The sequence below is a fragment of the Lipomyces chichibuensis genome, assembly GCF_038497645.1.
Source record: "Lipomyces chichibuensis strain CBS 12929 unplaced genomic scaffold V1513scaffold_44, whole genome shotgun sequence".
Lineage (NCBI taxonomy): Eukaryota > Fungi > Ascomycota > Lipomycetes > Lipomycetales > Lipomycetaceae > Lipomyces > Lipomyces chichibuensis.
In genome coordinates this window covers 46,300-62,797 of record NW_027117496.1, presented here as the reverse complement: position 1 = coordinate 62,797, position 16,498 = coordinate 46,300, and the positions used below count along the sequence as shown (strand labels likewise).

Below are 16,498 nucleotides of genomic sequence, written 5' to 3'. Positions count from 1 at the left end.
TCCGGATTCTGGCCAGCAGAACGTCTTTCATGCTTTATATAACTCGCTTGGCCGTCAGGTCACCATAGGCATTGAAGTCACTGACGGTCAGGATGGGGTCTTTCAAGTTACCAGGCATCAGCTACAACGGTTACAAACGCTGCGAATAACCGGCAGGAGGCGGCAGTCGGCCGCCTGAATTTCGACGGCAACTTGTGGAACAATTGGAATGTGTTTTAATTGCCAGAGAATTTAGCGACGGCTATATTGTGGAATGCTAGCTGAACGTAAAGTATACACAGGTCCCGAGTTATCGACTGTTCCGTCTAACGTCAACAGACCCTATCAACAGGTCCATGCATGATCAGGCTCTCGGAAACGTTAAATGCAAGACTTTAATGCGCACAGCATCGGAATATAGGGTGCCATTTCAAACTAGTCAGTGTTCAGTGCGTATTAGGATTCATATCATTATTACCACAATCACCTGAATTTTTTTTTCAAATAACGTTCATTATTTATGTCATGTTTTGTTCCTAGTTCAAACAGTGAGCAGAAGTTCCTCCAATTGATGGTAGTTGACACTACCGTGCAAGTTGAGTGGTTACGGTACAAGTGCGCAACCGTCTGTGTCCTCGTCCATTTCTTCCCTCCGATACTCATTTGCTCTTCATAGACAAACTCCTTCAATCCTCGAAATATTTTCTGCATGGCGTCTGCTAAGCATTCCTTGCTTCCGTCGTCAGTCATCGAAGCTTTCAATGCAGAAGGGGAAGTCGTCGCTGCTGCTGGCGGAATGGGAACCAGTTACTACGTCGGCAACGCTGTATTCAAGCACGTGGCTGCTCAGGACGAGCTCCAGGCAGCGTGGTGTGCTAGTGTATTTGATGGATTGAAGGTTGATGGGGTTCGAATACCGCGGCCATTGTTATCCTCTCAAGGCTATTATATCGTTAACGGATGGAGTGCATCAGAATATGTACCGGGAGAAACTGGTCCACATGGTCGTTGGGAACAAATATTAGCTACGTCTCGTGCTCTCCATAAAGCACTTTCGGGAATCTCCTGTCCCGAGTTCATCAGGCATCGAGTCTCGCCCTGGGCCACAGGTGATCGTGTCGCTTGGGACGAAGCAACAATTGAACCCCTCGAGGAGCTTCGGCAACCTTTCGAAAGATTGATTTCTTTTAAACAGTGTATCGACTACCAGCCATTTCAGATAATTCACGCGGATTTAGCTGGCAACATCCTTTTTTCAGACGGCCTCGATCCTGCAGTTATCGACTTTTCACCGAATTGGCGTCCTGCTGCCTATGGCGATGCTATCGTGGTTGTCGACGGAATCCTCTGGTATGGGGGTGGAGAGACGTTGATAGATCTGGGTAGTTCTGGAGCCGACTTTCTTCAACTTCTTGTGCGAGCTCTACTCTTTAGACTCGTTGCCTACAATGAACTAGTCCGTGCACAGCGATTGCCGTTCTCTCAGCTTGAGGTTGGACGGTTCAATAGCGCGATGGATCTTGTTGAACAGCGGCTCACCGGGAGGCAAGTTTAGCAAAATGTAATTGTCCCTCGTTGAGGAGCTTGTAGATGATGGTCTCATATTTCTAGAGCAAACACTGTTGTGCATTTGCTTATACTGAAAAGGAAGGCTGAGGATTAGCACGGGGACAAGGACAGCTCTATGCTATCATTTTTGTGCTGCGAATATTTGGGTTCGGCGGCTTACCGCTGTTTTGCTTGGATTATCGGAGTTGTTTAACCAAGGATGTGGTAATGCATAGTAAAAGCCAGTGCAAATAATATTAGGTTCATTTGGAATGTTGTTTCTTGTTGGCCTTTGGAGGTGCGACTGGTGTCTACCGTTTACTGCCGGTTGAGGTTGCTGCGCTCTTGTTGATAATTTCAGGATCACGTTCGAGGTATCTCTCATGGAAGTGAATGAATAGCTGTTCATGGATGAAAGCTTAAACAATTTGATGACTTCTGCTGCATAGGAGAGTGTCTATTTTCAAGAGATAGTACTCCCGATAATTACACCATCGTGAGAAAGAATTCACTCAGACGCATAACTCTTCAGATTTAGATTTTAGAAATGCAGTGATTTAGTAAATGGGAGCAAATCCCAATTTCACATGTGATACGAAACGTTGTATTATTCTATGCTTAGCTGAAAGAGAGGCTGATTATAATTCCCCTCACAGTCGATTTCGATATTAAAACAATGCTGATTATAATTGTCCTTACTCATATCTCGATATTAGAAGCACTGCTAGCAAGCAACACTGTGACGACGACTTAGTGGTTGGGATCGACAATGTGAAGTACGACCTGTATCGCATCAGCTCTGATCGGGCAGAGCACGAATATGATATCGTTCAACAGCGTTAAGTTCTTATTCACACGATACTCAACTAACTCAAGGCGATCGTATAGAGCCAACCTTCGTGATTAATGAAAACAGGTACTGATAGTGAAGTTGACTGTAACAATGAAGGCTCACGCCTTCGTAGTCGCCCCGATATGAGCCACGGCACAGAACTTTCTGACGATATTATTGTATTTCCAAACGAGTCTTTATCGCAAGTCCTTTTAGCCGAAGCAAAGGTATGGGAACCCTTTCATAATGCGGAGCTTAAAACGACATATATCCACAAATCAAGTAGCAAAAGTCGTCTTGACAAGCGAATTGTGTACACTCGCACTTCATGGACCACTACAGATGCAGTTCTTCAATGGTCATCAGGAAACCAAAGTCTAGACATCTCTCACAGCGCCTGATACTCAAACTTGGTACGCCAATTCCAATTCGGCAAACAGTGTGTAAAGTAGGATGAGCTATATGATAATACCATATATGATATCGTATCATACGGGTTTGATATGATTTGATATGAGTTTGCCCGAAGCCCGAACTCTTATGACATGATATGATATGGAGGCTTCGTGATATGGCACATATGACCATTCATGACCTTTATACCCTTACCCTTATCTCTGGAGCGTTAAAGATATTCTGATTTTCAGGCTATGAAGATGACAACACAGCAAATTTTTTTTCCAACGTGATTATCAATTCACTGCAATTTCAGTTCCTACTCGGTCGTCAAAAACGACTAGTCAGACCAAGAACTCCTTTCAAGATCTAGCCTTGACCAGGACGAACGTACGAAGTATCTGCTTGCTCCAGTGTTGAGAGAGGTCACAGATCCACGATCGGAAGTCTTATGCAACGCTCTCTATCGTGGCTTTAGATAGGTTGTCAATTCATGTCAGCAGAGTTTGAGCGCTTGATTTCAAGTGCAAAATTACAATAAGAGACCGTCGGACTTGACTTGGGATCGACACCATTCAAGACAATTGAGGGCTTCAATTCGTGGTTGAATAAAGATAGTACGGTAGCTTTTGCTATAGTGCTGTCGATGCATTGAGCGAAGCGGGTTCTCAATATCTTCCTTTTACAGCTGCGTCTACGTTTGCATTCAAGATCCCTTTATACGATGCAAAGAACTTTCTCATCTGGGAATCAAGAATCAAATCCCTATCTGCACTCAATGCGCTATGGACTATCGAAAACGACGTTCCGCTGTCAGATATGACAGACAACGACATCCCTGCTGACAACGTTGCTCGTGGCATCAAATTGAACATGTCAATAACGTCACAATGTTGAACCTCAACATGTTTGAGCGTGCCTACGACATGTTCAACTTTTTAAAGTCACGATATGCTGAAAGATCACGAGATCAACAAGCAGATCTTCTGCAACGTAAACCATTGTTAAGGAACAAGTTTTGTATTCTAGTATCCTCACAATTCTGAGCCGCCAGGCAACGGCTCGCTGAGACAATGCACTCTGACCAATGGTTTATCGGTTCACAAAGGAATGTCCATTCCTTGCGTTCCAACCTACTTGATCCGTGATTCAGAAGGCAAGGTGTTAAGAAGATCCAAAAACCCTTTCACTAAAGTTCTAATCGAACTTCACTGCGCTTATCAATTCTTATTCCGCATTTCAAATGGTAATGAGCCCTGGCGATATGTCGACCACTAGCCAAGCAATATTCTCTAAGTCAGGATATTATGGGGATTTTCCTAAGCTGAAAGGAGACGACAACTATCTCTCCTGGAAGCAGAGCATGCTCCTCTATCTTCGTGCGTTTCAACTGGCCGAGGCCTTGGACTATACTGACCCAGTCTCCAAACTTCCCGAGGAAAAGGAGAAGAAGAATAGTAATGCTCTCTCTTGCTTGTTAATCAACATGGAGAGTACTTACCAGAAGATTTAGATCTCAACCACAAAGGCTCGTGATGTTTGGCGTGCACTCGAAGAACAGTTTGGTTAACTACATCGATGTCTTCCAAAACATCTCCCAGCTCTTCCATCCACCTGGTTGAAGGATCATTGGGACAACGTTCCTCGCATTATCCAGGATCATGTATCCAGCCTTATGGCCAAATATACGAATACCTGGAATAAAACGGAAGGTCTCAACGTTCGGTGAGAGAGAGTTAGATCTCATGTTGCCTCAGGGACCTTCCCTTCGTTCCTAGGCAATCTTGAAGACGTTTAGTCTTGTCGACCAGCACACCGTAACGGTGAATAAGCAGCTGAAGCTTCGCCTCAGTTCTCACCATCTCTTTCCGATTGGTCAACGTCTATGCCGTGTGCTCTTGTTCTGTATCTTGATTGGTTTAGGTAGTCGGGATATCTCGGATATCTGGCAAGAGTGGTGTGCGATCGTTGAGAGTTTGAGGAGATATAGACCTGAATTGTCCTTGAGACGGGTCGTCATCGAGAGTTGATTCGCAGCTCCCATTCCTACAGTTTCCACGTCCATTCACTCATATATTTCTCACACTTAGATGAAGAGGAGTATCGTCATAAATGGACTGTTAAATATAGATTAATTCTTGCTAGAAAGTAGGACATAAAGGACAATAGGAATTAGATGTAATATAAATTCTCAAAGAACGCCATCACCATTGGTGTGGCATTGGTCAAGGCTACCAAAGTATTCGTGGAAAACATCGACGGTCTCCTTTCCCGCATCCCTGCGATCATCGCTCACAATGGACCGTTGGCTCGCGGGGTTCGGGTTGCGACTGTCGTTGCCCGTTGTGATTGTTCTTGTTCATTAATGACTGTTACTTGGCTCCTAGTATACGAATAGCAGCCTGGCAGACGGGAAGGGTTCGGCTGGCCTTGCCTTCTAATCTTTTACTATAGTACAAACTTGCCTTGCCTTGTGGCCGGGGTGATCATGGTAGAGATCAACAATTTTTTAAGATATCAAAATATTAATTAATTAAGTCTATAACGACAATTCAGGACAACCTGCAGCTGTGAGACAATATCTCTCAGCCTACAAAATTTTGGTCATATCTCCTTCACGAATCCCACTTCGACTAAACTATCAGTTGGGATTTCTATGTCCGCCAACTTCGTCCTAGAGTTCTCGCGCATCCACAAGAATGCTTCCAGCAAGATCCTTCGCAGAAAATTCGAATTTCTCTTGATTTTCATCTGCTCTTTACCCATGATGTACACCGTCTGCGCTGCATAAGCTCTGTTGAGCGCGTCGAGCTCAGCTTTTACATCCGGCAAGGGAGTGAACAGGGAAGATGCGCCTCCTGTCGTTGATCTTGTGTCACTAGCGACGAACCACTTCAACTTCTCAACGATCGCGCGGCCAAGATCCGGCGTGACAATATCATCCGCATAACCGTGACGGACGGTCAACCGATAGCAATTCGGGATCGAAGTACGCTGAATAAGATACCTTTCGGATAGTGGAATAGATGGGAGGGAAAGTGGGCTCATGTGAAAGAAGACTATAACTTCTTGCCGTGCACTAAACTTGCGAAGGAACTGAGAGAAGACAATGGGGACCATGTCACCGACTTTGTCAAAGAAAATACCAACTCCTTGGACCTTAGTGACCGGGCCCCCACCAAACGCTGCGGTCAATTGAAGATCGCCATTCTCTTTGCTAATTACTAAATGCGATGGCTGGAATCTATCTTCGCTTTCAGCAGACCATTGCTGTTCCTTGCCAAAGCGCCAGAGAATAAAGATACTGGATAGAATTACTGCCAGAAGAAGAGTGAACCACGCGCCTTGAGGAACTTTCGTTAAGGCGGAGGTTAAGTAGACCCCGTCTAAACATGCAAAGACGAGAAAGAAGAAAATGACGATTAGGACGTTGATGCGCCAGATGATCAAGGCGACCAACGATACCATACAGGTGGTCATGAAGGTAACAAAGATTACGCAAACACCGTATGCGTTGCCGAGTTTGGTGGTCTGTAGTATGTGTCAGCTCAAAAGCAGTTGGAACTCTGGTTCAGTAAGACTTACATTGCTGTACGCTGCAGTCACGACGACAGTTCCGATCATCAGTAGCCAATTTGCCAAAGGCATATACACTTGTCCGTGGAAGCGCTTGGATGTGTTCACAGTCTTGATATGGGGAAAGTATGACATCCGCATGACCTGGGACAGTAACTGAAAGCTGCTGGTGATCATGGCCTGAGAAGCCACAACTGCGGCAAGGATAGCAATTATAAGTGCGAAGTAGATCATGTGAGGTGGGACAGTATTGAAAAAAGGGTTCGTGTACGCCACCATCGTAGCATCTTGTGAAATGTATGCGGCTTGCCCAATGTAAGCCAACAGAAGACACGGGTATGTAAGGCACAGCCAAGAAAGCTGTATCGACCTTTTACTGAAGGCGCCCAGGTCCGCAAAAAGAGCTTCAACGCCAGTAAAAGCGAGTAGCAAGCCGCCAAGGGAACGCCATCCTTGCTCTTTGTTGCGTGCCAGGTATGACCCCGCGAAGAAAGGACTGAAAGCCTTTAGCACCGTGTAATCGAACTTGACCAGGTTGTATATGCCACAACAGAGATTGAATAAGAGCCATATTATAATGATTGGCGCCCAAGCGCTGGCGACCTTGTGGATTCCAAAGGGCTGGACTGCGAAAAGGAGGACCAAGATTGCACAAGATGAGCCGATGATAGTGGCGGAAGAGATGCCAGGATGGACGACTTCGATACCTTGGATGGCTCCCAGGACGGACTGCGCTGGTGTGAGGACACCATCTGCCATGACGAGGGAAACGCCCAGGACACCAATTACTTTCAAAGCGGTCCGGGCGATGCTGGAGTGCTCGATAAAGGACCTTATGTTCTTTCCGGCTGGCTTCATCTCGTTTGTAAGATATCGTTCCATCTTAACAGTGCCCGCACTGTTCGGGTCGCGTCGGACAATATTGGCATATCGAGCCAAAAGTGAGTAAAGGGCAAAGGTTCCTCCCTCACCATCGTCATCGGCGCTTAACACGATAAACATATACTTGACAGTGACCATCAAAGTCAAGGTCCAGATGATAATGGAAAGCGCACCAACGAGATCATCGTATGTTGGCTGACTGGTGAATGTAGAGGAGTATACATAGAGTGGACTGGTCCCAATGTCACCATAGATGACGCCAGTAGACTGGTAGGCCAGCCAAAGGAGGACCCATCCGCGATATTCCTATTCTACTATCAGTGTCGCCGCTCCAACTCACATTGCTTCCGATAATAATCTTACCTGTTTCTTTTTGCGATTTAGGTCCTCATCAAGTTTTGAAGCATACGCCTGCTCAACATCAGGACTCAATTGTTTTTCTAAAGAGGAGTCGGCGCTTTGCACAGCATCATCGACGACTTTGGAGGGGTGTCTTTCGTCGCCAAGCTGCAGTTGAGGTGAAGGAAATTCTACCATATCCGAGGATTATAGCAAAGAAGGGACAAGCACAATAGAAGCAGGAAGTACAGAGAGAATTAAACCAGTAGAACACAGCGTTGGACTTTTATATGTCCGCAGGTCCACCATGATTTGTTGCCAGTCCTATTTCGTCTATGCAATAAATCTGAAGTCGCGTGCATTATTCTGTTGACAAAGGGAAAAAAGGGGCAGGATTACAATAATGCGTGTGAGCAAAATTTTCACGAGACTGAATAACCGAGGCCGCTAATTATTGACAAGATTATGTTTGGGAGACGCCAGGTGCATAAATCCCTCAGGGAACAGACTTGGAACAAAATGAAAGGGTTCATTGGTGAACAAATTTGGTCGAGATATTTGCTCGTTTTGGTGCCTGAGGGGGGCTATGCTAAAGGCGAAATTCCCGCAGGCACGAACGAACGTTGTTCGCTACGTAAATTCTTATCGCATTAGTTTTTTTTTTCATTCTCCACATTCGTGTTCCACTTTAATGAGCCGCACAGTTCATTACGGCTCATTGAGGCAACGGTACAAGGGGCTTGACCCAATGTAAGCGTGATCCACAAATTGGAAATTCTTATCCCCCTCGAGCGATTTTCCAGCTCTACTCAGTGCGGGATAATTCGTTTGTTGTTGTCAACCGTGAATGAATACCGCCGTCACACGTTTACATTAACCCACTGTTCAACTAGATGTTATTAACTCTAAGAGTTTTCGCCACATTTAATTTGATCTCGTCAGTGTAGAATATGTTACCCTCATCAGTCATTTAATCCAGTGAGTTTTAGCTGTAAACCCAAACAATGATAGAGCAAGCGATTAAAGTTCAAAAGACACCCCCTGTGACGCCATCGCATGATTGGAACAATCGAAATGGTTTGCGGTGTAAGGCTGAGCTAGACAGCGCCGGGTACCTGATAACTAGGCTTCATCTATAACTTTAATTGCGATAGATTATTGTACATTAAATTACGATTCGGAACTATATTCATCATCTAAAATCTCCCTGCATGTGTCTGTAAATCCAAAAAGTCCACTATCGAATACCTTTTGCAGTCCTCGGACTAGTCAACCAAATGTTTTATGCGTTTGATAATCTCTCAGATTCAGTCACGTATAGTCTCGAGGTGGTATTTGGAGCGTACGACTTAATGGGCGGGCGGTGAATCTGATGATTTTCCTCTAACGAAAATAGGATTAGGGTAATTGGAGACAACGCTACTGAACTCAAATTAAGGTTATTGTTCATCTCACGGCCCGGTCCAGGCCAGGCGTTATTTAAGTGAAAGCCACCTAACTACTGCGGCCTGGATTTTACCATCTTCTCGTTATCCTAAGCGTATATCTAAGGATGTGAAATTCCATACAACATTATTGCTAAAACTGCCACTGCTCAAGTTTCCTGTTAGATTGATCTTGCGTGAGCAGATATGAACAATGCAATGGTATGCCTGAAAGTAATTGTATATGTGCTGGAAGACACAAACAATAAGTTCGAAACAAAACGAGGGATTTACCTTCAAAATTTTCATTATCTCAAATGATCGTCTGAGCCTAATTGCAGATCCACTTCGCTGGAACTTTATCAACTGAAATGCATATTTATCTATGACAACGTTATTAGTTGTTTCGTTGCTGTCAGTTTCGCGATTGGAGGGCAGCAGTTGATCTAACCCAATTAATATTGCTCGGGTGGCTATGGCGGGATTTATTTAACATTAGTGCTGTCATGCTGCCGGCTACGCTGACAGTATATTTGACGACGTAACAACTGGCACGGTTCTTGTCTTATCTTCATCACACAAGCCCATACCCCATGTTGACTCATTTATTATGTGTTGCTTAATCCATTACAGTACTACCGAACCTTAACGTGGCCGATTCCATTTGCACCCCCGTATATGTTTTGCCATCCAGTACGAAACCCACAGTTTCGAACCCAAAACCTGTTCATTGACTGAAACGCCGCATTTTTAACTCTAAATGAACTGTAATCTTCAGACGCAATGACAACAAATCTCGTACGTGGAAAGAGTGTTTTTCTGGCCGGTGAATGATTATGAGCTCATCTTACCAGTTTGGCACGCGCTAGAGATCGATCGAAAGCTGATGTTCTTATACATTGGCAGGTATGTAATGACAGAAACTTTTGATCAATTTTGCTGACATTAACGTCGTCGTAGCGCATGGATAAGCCGTTCAAGCTTGACTATTTCGACCTACAGTGGGAGTACAATTTCTCACAGAGAAGCAGAATATCCATTAGCCAGCTCCGACATCATTAGCGTCGCAAGGTTGTCGCGTCGTTCGTCTCCAAGGAGTTCCTTCACGACGGCGCAATTGCAGCCCATTGACTTCAGGCTTATTTCCTTGTTTTCAATCGCGTGCTGCAATGTGAGAGAGCCAGAAGGGCTGGCTAGCCTAGACCTTTTGTTGATCATAAAGAACCTCGAAAGAGAGCGCTGATTAGACTGCGGATTGGCCATGGACTTGGACGATTGTGAAAAAGTAGACGAGAACATATTGCCCAAATAATACAGGCCAACTTGCTTTTTGAACATATTATATTCAAGGGTAAAGCCACTGAAACTCTTCAAAAAGTCCAAAATACCACTGGTCAAGTTACCCAAGCGTACGCGCCGCATTCGCCAGCTACTTGTGCACTAAACATTGTGAGGTTTAGCGCAATGCAAACGAACATTGAGCTAAGCTACATGTGTACATCATAGTATTTACCCTGACCATGAAGTCCGTGGCCAGGTATTTTGGACTTTTTAAAAAGAGTCTGTGGTATTTTGCTTTTTACCCTTTCCAGAACCCCTGAACACTGTGTTCCCAAAGCAATTGGCCGCAGAGTATGCGGCGCTCTAAATCCATTGTCCGATATGTTTACAAATGCAGCCGTATTACATTTTAGATTCCTCTCACATTGCTAAAGCTTGGAGAATATTAGTCTCTGTATCAGCCGCCTTAGAATACCCTATAAAAATTGTACGCATTTCAATGTCCTCCAAAGATTTTGGAGGAATTACGCCAGGATAATTGTCCTCATTTAAATGACTACGTCTATATTTTCTGAGTCTGTCATGGAATGGTTGCCTATGATTTGTGAGTCTCACGACCCTGCAGCACTTGTGCAAAGCGAGAGTAGAATTTGGAGCTGTAGGGCTGTGGAAGCAATGCACTCTTTCCAAAACAGTTAGTGATTGCATCCGATATGAAACGAGTCAAGAGCATTTGGAAGAGAGTGAATATTGCCTAGGCGAGGGTCAGACGGCTTTACCATAGACCAAATACTGGCGTGATATTATATCACGTTTATTTTATCACCTTTATTGTTAGTTGCCCAAAATGGATTGACAAAGATCTTGTCTGCAGATAGTAGATATATTACAATGCTCATTGCCGCCCACAAGTCCTCCACATCTCTTTCTCATAGTCGAATGACTTTTTAAACTTTTCCGCATTTGTCACGCATGACAATTATATCGCTTGTGCGACTTATACAGTTAGAGTTGCCTTTGTCAACTTCCTCGTGACCAACTTATGCGGCACAATCATGCCGATTGCTTATTTAATCATAATTCTTACACCAATATCCGTTAGCCCGGCCAGAAATGGGCGCACGACAGTGTCCCTTTTGGCTACATTGGTTCCACTCGGCGTTTGAAATAACCAAAGATGGTGAGCTGCGAACCAGCTTTGGAATCCGCAGATAGTTTTCGTCGGGGCGCTGCAGTATGCCCGGAATTCTGCGAGGATGACGTAGCTCAGTAACACTGACACTAATGCTGACATAGAGAAAGTCCTCTCGAAAACTAATGAACGTCGCATGCCGGCAGTTTTGGCCGCCAACGTCTATACCGCTGAAGAACGACCGCACAAAGCAGCAACATCACCAAACTCAGGGTACTGTTCCACGCAGCATTATATTTGAACATGATGCAGGCGTAGGAACTCCTATCGTACAAGGCGATACAGTGGGCCAGTTTCGGAATTGCGCACCGCAAGCATCGAATTAGGTGCAATGTTAGTTCGAAGTATTAGTCCACGTGCGGTAGTTGCTTATCCCCGTGGAGGTCGAAGACCTGCAGGGATACCACGCCGTCGCTAGCATGTTTGACGACTGTCATCTAATCAACTGAGAGCAGGATTGCACTTGCCAAAAATATTTCGTTGCCGTACAATTGTGCCGTGCGGGGTGGAGGGATGTGGGCGTAGAGAAGTGCAGAAATAAGAAACGGGCTCGATGAGCAACCAGCATGCGGCTCCAAACCCAAACTCACGTGGATTTACACGCATCGAGTTCTCAGGGGCAACGATATCCCACTAGTTCACCAACAATTGCAGCAGTTCCACTCGCCCACACCCCCCAAATGTAGCCATATCTGCAAACTACAAAATGATAAATAATGGCATCCTCGCCCTCGACTACTTAGTGTCCACTTCATGAAATATCCCTTCACGCCGACTGTAATTCCGGAATGTCACCAAATAAATCACCAGTTTCGAACATAGCTTCTCAGGTTTGTGTTCGTGATGTGCCAATATGGCCTTGACTAATGTGCCTGTAGAAGTACGTCAATGATAGCTTCGACTGGGACTGTCCGGCTGGAGCAAGCCACTCGCGCAGACGATTCAGCAAACTTGGCTACTTGACTATCGCAATTGTTATATCTTCGATTCTTAGCGGCCTTATCGGCGCAGTAATCGTCGTCCATGTAGCTGGCTCAAAACCAGTGCCGCTCTGCGATCCTTCTGGCTGCATGTCTTTGTGGGATATTGGTGACATTCGTCATTGCACTCCTGCTGCAAATGCTTCAACTGACATCAATACCTCAGCGTCAACTGACTCTATGCAAAAAAGAGCACTCATTGATGACAACGTATTGCAGACTCTTCTCAATGCGACCGCTATAGCAGAGGGACTATTGGAATCTCTCCTTCCGACGTTGATTGCCCGTACGGATACAAGGACTGATAACGGAACTCTCCTGGCTGGCAGTGAAGAGGTAGTACCGTACTACCCCGTGACACCAGTTGTCAAGAAGTCTATAATGGCGAGAACGGTCGATGATGCCTTGTTGCAGACACTTCTCAATGCAACTGCCATTGCAGCGGACCTTTTGGAGTCTGTTCTTCCTACGTTGATTGCCAGAACCAATGCGAAGACTAATAACGAGACTTTCGTCGTTGGTGGTGCCGAGAAAGTAGGGGCTATCTCCGATGCCATGGGTGCAGTACGAAAGAATTCTGCAATATCGAGAGCGATCGACGAGACAGCATTGCAGACACTTCTCAACGACGCTGCTGCTATCGCGGAGGAGCTTTTGGAATCCGTCCTGCCCACTTTAGTTGCTCGCAAGAATACAACTACTGATAACGGGACCTTCGTTGATGCTTAATGAGATTGGCCAACCTATCGAACGACACCAGAAGATATGTGTGCAGATTCATTTACCGGTCACTGAGTGATTATGAGAGTTTGATGATAGGTGCTTACTAATCAAACCCTGGCCTACTTCGTCAACGATGTTGAGCACGTGATTTTACATATGTATAAAATGTTAGCGGATATTTATAATATTTTGTAGTGAATTCTTTAATCAATATTATGTATTTCTTCAATTAACTGTATAACAGTGTGTACATCAGTCAGAAGACATGTTGTTACGGTTTGTGGTACATTCTTCGTCAATGTTGATTGCGATGGAATATTTGAGTTTGGTACATTCGGCTGCTCAGGCAGGACGAGGGAAAGGACCACAGATGAGAACGAAGAGGTCCTGCAGAGTCCTCCATTGAAAATATAATAAATTAAATCGTTACTTGCTTTCCAGCTATTTCGTAACATAGTTTGTGCCGTCGGAACGACATGACATCTTACACGGACTTAACATAGTGAGACTCACACCAAGATGACTTCAGTTAGCTAATCTCTTCGAAGTAACGACGCTGCCCCGTGAAATGCTTGTATCATAGCTCAACAGTGTGAGCTCGAGACACTGTAGTCTGGTGCTGTAAGCAATCACCCAGAAATAGGGTCGCAACCCCGTCCATTATTCAAGATTTTCATGTTACACGTTATGACATCTTGTGGACAGCTAATATTACATAACTAAGGGGACTAGCCGTAAATAATCACCACTGGCGTTCGGACCCGGTCAACGCACTTTGTTCCTTCGTATGATGACTCCGCGTAAACTTTTTCGCCCAACCATCGAATTCGTAGACCTGGCAGTTACGAAAGCAATGTTTCAAGGTAAATTCTGTGATTTTGTGAATTTCGTGTGCGAATCTGGTAAATCTCGCGTTACGAGAAGGCATCCTATAACTGACTCAACTCACGAATATACGCCCCGCGTGAGGCAAAACAGTCCAAACCAAGGGTAAGGGTAAATACAGAAAAATATGGGTTAGGGCTATAGCAGGTGTGCCCAGAAAAAGTCCGTCCACGCTGCCAAGCAAACGGCTGTTATACATAGAGGACCAATGCGCTTCTTATTGGGACTATTGGGATAACCAACAGTGCTTGCTTGCGGCTTCAACTCTAACGTTAGCTTTTCTACAAAGATATTTAAGACCCCGGATGCCGGGATTGATACGCCGATTTATGACCAGCACTTCGAGATAACTCAGCCAGGATTAGTTCATTGACTATTGGATTATTCTTGATGTAGCTCTTGCCCGCTTCCTTCCTTGGCCCGCTTTCTTCCCAGCCGCTTTGGTACTGTGCCCTTTGTATACAATGTTACCTTGCTTGACAAGAATCTGAATAGTGATTATTAACCGATTGAGCTCCACCAGAGTTCTGTAGTAGCAATCTCTATTCACCCACAATTTTCCAGATTCGGTAAAAGCAGCGAATCCCATGAACCAATCGGTGAACCAAGTTCCGGGTCGATGTCCTCGGTCATATGTTTCATCCAGAAGGATGCATTGAAATCAATTTCATTAGAATATGTATCGGAATGTGTCGAACGGTCAATCTGGATTGTGGAATGCAAGCTGGCAATATCGGACAAGGAACAATCAAGAGAATTTTCTGATCCATGAATAGTAGCTTCTTCCGGAACTTCATTCACACCATGAGCTGTGAAATTTAGATTGATGGAGTCATTGATATTCTTTGAAAATTCTGATGACATCTTCTGACAACATTGTGCGATAACCTGAACACCCGATTTTGCGATAGGACTTCTCTCCTTAATCACTAGAAGCCTATTAATTGCTTGGCGAAGAGAATGATAAATATCTTGCAAGAGAACTTGATCCGTTGGCGTATGTTTGATCATTGTAGCTGCCAAGAACATGGCCGCATCAATAGTGTAGAACGAAAGATAGAAGAACTTATAGTGATGTCTACTGACCATTTCGAACAATCGCTGCTGAGACTCTAAGGTGTTTAGCGCAGCAGTTATACCTGCGTCTCGACTGAATTTATGAATCGCAACATGTGGCCTATGTAACGCCATGAGAAAAGAGCTTGCAGCGATTGAGATTTGCTGGCGCTGTTTCGGAAATTTTGGACACCTTGAGTCCCAAGAAATATCTGGATTCTCAGGTCGAAACACAGGTGGCAGACCATCCAGCAATGACATTACTTGTTCATGAAGGACCTTGACCACATTGTAGTCATTTATGTAGGGCCTGTCTGCGGCTACGGCGCGCATTTTATGTATCTTGTGGCTAATTTCGTAGTAGAATAAACGTGGTGTATAGGAAGAGGGCACATTGGCCGTTCCGATTGACGTTGGTACTGTCGTAGAGGGATCTTCGGGAATATCGCAGTCTGTTGGCGTCTTGATTGTGCAGTCGTTCGCATTGATTGTCCGCGGTCGGCCGAGCACCAAGGCCATATGACTGGTCATGTTAGTGACGTGAAAATTATAGAGATGAATGTGAGTCCAACCTGTCCCATATAAACAAATTGACCCATAGTCGTCGTTTGTACTCGTCGTACCAGAGCCGGCCGAGCATCTCTCCCAAGTTCCCGTCCGCTGGTTGACGAACCTCAGACTGTAAATGAAGCCCTAACTCTTGGGCCTGTCTGCGCCGCCATGTCAGTAAGTAGGTAGCAGGTAATAGAGGATGGTACTAACCTGATTGCATTCCCCAAGCTGTGCCAAGATTCAGTAGCCCGACTGCAGTTCTTCAGCCAAAGAGCTCTCAAAAGGTCATGCTGTACCGCTGTGACAGTTGAATTGTGTCGTCCCAAAATAGCCATAATCTCCATGCCAAGATTACTGTATGTCTCAGAGAGTATGTCGGGGTCGTTCATATGGAGAAATCTTATACTTGCGCTGTCAGGAGGAACGATTTGCAGTGCCAGAGCAAGAACTTGAAAGAGCAAAGCAGGAAAATACTGTAGGTCACGACCGTCAAGTTTCGAGGCGTCATCATGCAACTTTAGCCAGGAAGTGTGAAGTTGGTTAAAATAATAACGCTCAAGTATGGTAGACGACCAATTCATTTCGGAGAAAAATATCTCGATGAGTTCGACGCACATATAATTCAGGGGCAGCTCTGCAACGAGATTGAAGTACTTGCCCTTTAAGTGCACTTGAAGCAAAGATTCCGAAGATGTGGGGCTGACGGTATTCCGACCATGAACCGACTACTCTGATCAGAACCTTCAATTTAGCCAAGACAACCACACGTAATCACCTCTTGCAGGCCTGTGAAGGCATTGCTATCATGAACGGATGAGTATCCTGCTTGGCTCAGTAGATCTAAGGACCCAGA

General features: G+C 45.0%; 5 protein-coding genes across 5 annotated transcripts; 3 read left to right on the top strand and 2 right to left on the bottom strand.

The window, feature by feature from the left end:
- The first annotated feature begins 403 nt into the window (after positions 1-403).
- Positions 404-1,602, top strand: V1513DRAFT_234139 (uncharacterized protein). Its single transcript, XM_066894427.1, has 2 exons — positions 404-594; positions 656-1,602. The coding sequence occupies exon 2, from the start codon at positions 689-691 to the stop codon at positions 1,532-1,534; it is 846 nt and encodes a 281-aa protein (XP_066751310.1). The 5' UTR covers positions 404-594; positions 656-688; the 3' UTR covers positions 1,535-1,602.
- A 2,212-nt stretch (positions 1,603-3,814) lies between these two features.
- Positions 3,815-4,449, top strand: V1513DRAFT_234127 (uncharacterized protein). The gene has a single exon (XM_066894426.1). It carries the CDS (start codon positions 3,999-4,001, stop codon positions 4,266-4,268), a length of 270 nt encoding a protein of 89 aa, XP_066751309.1. The 5' UTR covers positions 3,815-3,998; the 3' UTR covers positions 4,269-4,449.
- Positions 4,450-5,260: 811 nt separating this feature from the next.
- Positions 5,261-8,164, bottom strand: V1513DRAFT_452003 (potassium transporter-domain-containing protein). The gene is made up of 3 exons (XM_066899055.1): positions 7,577-8,164; positions 6,341-7,519; positions 5,261-6,286 (listed from the first exon to the last, which is right to left on the bottom strand). Exons 1-3 carry the CDS (start codon positions 7,748-7,750, stop codon positions 5,360-5,362), a joined length of 2,280 nt encoding a protein of 759 aa, XP_066751308.1. The 5' UTR covers positions 7,751-8,164; the 3' UTR covers positions 5,261-5,359.
- Positions 8,165-12,101: 3,937 nt separating this feature from the next.
- Positions 12,102-13,422, top strand: V1513DRAFT_451995 (uncharacterized protein). Its single transcript, XM_066899054.1, has 2 exons — positions 12,102-12,279; positions 12,328-13,422. Exons 1-2 carry the CDS (start codon positions 12,238-12,240, stop codon positions 13,156-13,158), a joined length of 873 nt encoding a protein of 290 aa, XP_066751307.1. The 5' UTR covers positions 12,102-12,237; the 3' UTR covers positions 13,159-13,422.
- A 1,161-nt stretch (positions 13,423-14,583) lies between these two features.
- V1513DRAFT_460508 (uncharacterized protein) lies at positions 14,584-15,980 on the bottom strand (the record flags this gene model as incomplete). The annotated part of the gene is made up of 3 exons (XM_066899838.1): positions 14,584-15,616; positions 15,666-15,803; positions 15,856-15,980. 3 exons carry the CDS (start codon positions 15,978-15,980, stop codon positions 14,584-14,586), a joined length of 1,296 nt encoding a protein of 431 aa, XP_066751306.1.
- Positions 15,981-16,498: the final 518 nt, after the last annotated feature.

Bases quoted from the DNA above. Each gene is read 5' to 3' on its own strand.
- V1513DRAFT_234127 (XM_066894426.1), top strand. From the start codon at position 3,999: ATGGTAATGAGCCCTGGCGATATGTCGACCACTAGCCAAGCAATATTC.
- V1513DRAFT_234139 (XM_066894427.1), top strand. From the start codon at position 689: ATGGCGTCTGCTAAGCATTCCTTGCTTCCGTCGTCAGTCATCGAAGCT.
- V1513DRAFT_451995 (XM_066899054.1), top strand. From the start codon at position 12,238: ATGTCACCAAATAAATCACCAGTTTCGAACATAGCTTCTCAG. The intron at 12,280-12,327 runs GTTTGTGTTCGT...ATGTGCCTGTAG, and splicing joins TTTCGAACATAGCTTCTCAG to AAGTACGTCAATGATAGCTT.
- V1513DRAFT_452003 (XM_066899055.1), bottom strand. From the start codon at position 7,750: ATGGTAGAATTTCCTTCACCTCAACTGCAGCTTGGCGACGAAAGACAC. The intron at 7,520-7,576 runs GTAAGATTATTA...ATAGTAGAATAG, and splicing joins TAAATCGCAAAAAGAAACAG to GAATATCGCGGATGGGTCCT. The intron at 6,287-6,340 runs GTAAGTCTTACT...CACATACTACAG, and splicing joins TGACTGCAGCGTACAGCAAT to ACCACCAAACTCGGCAACGC.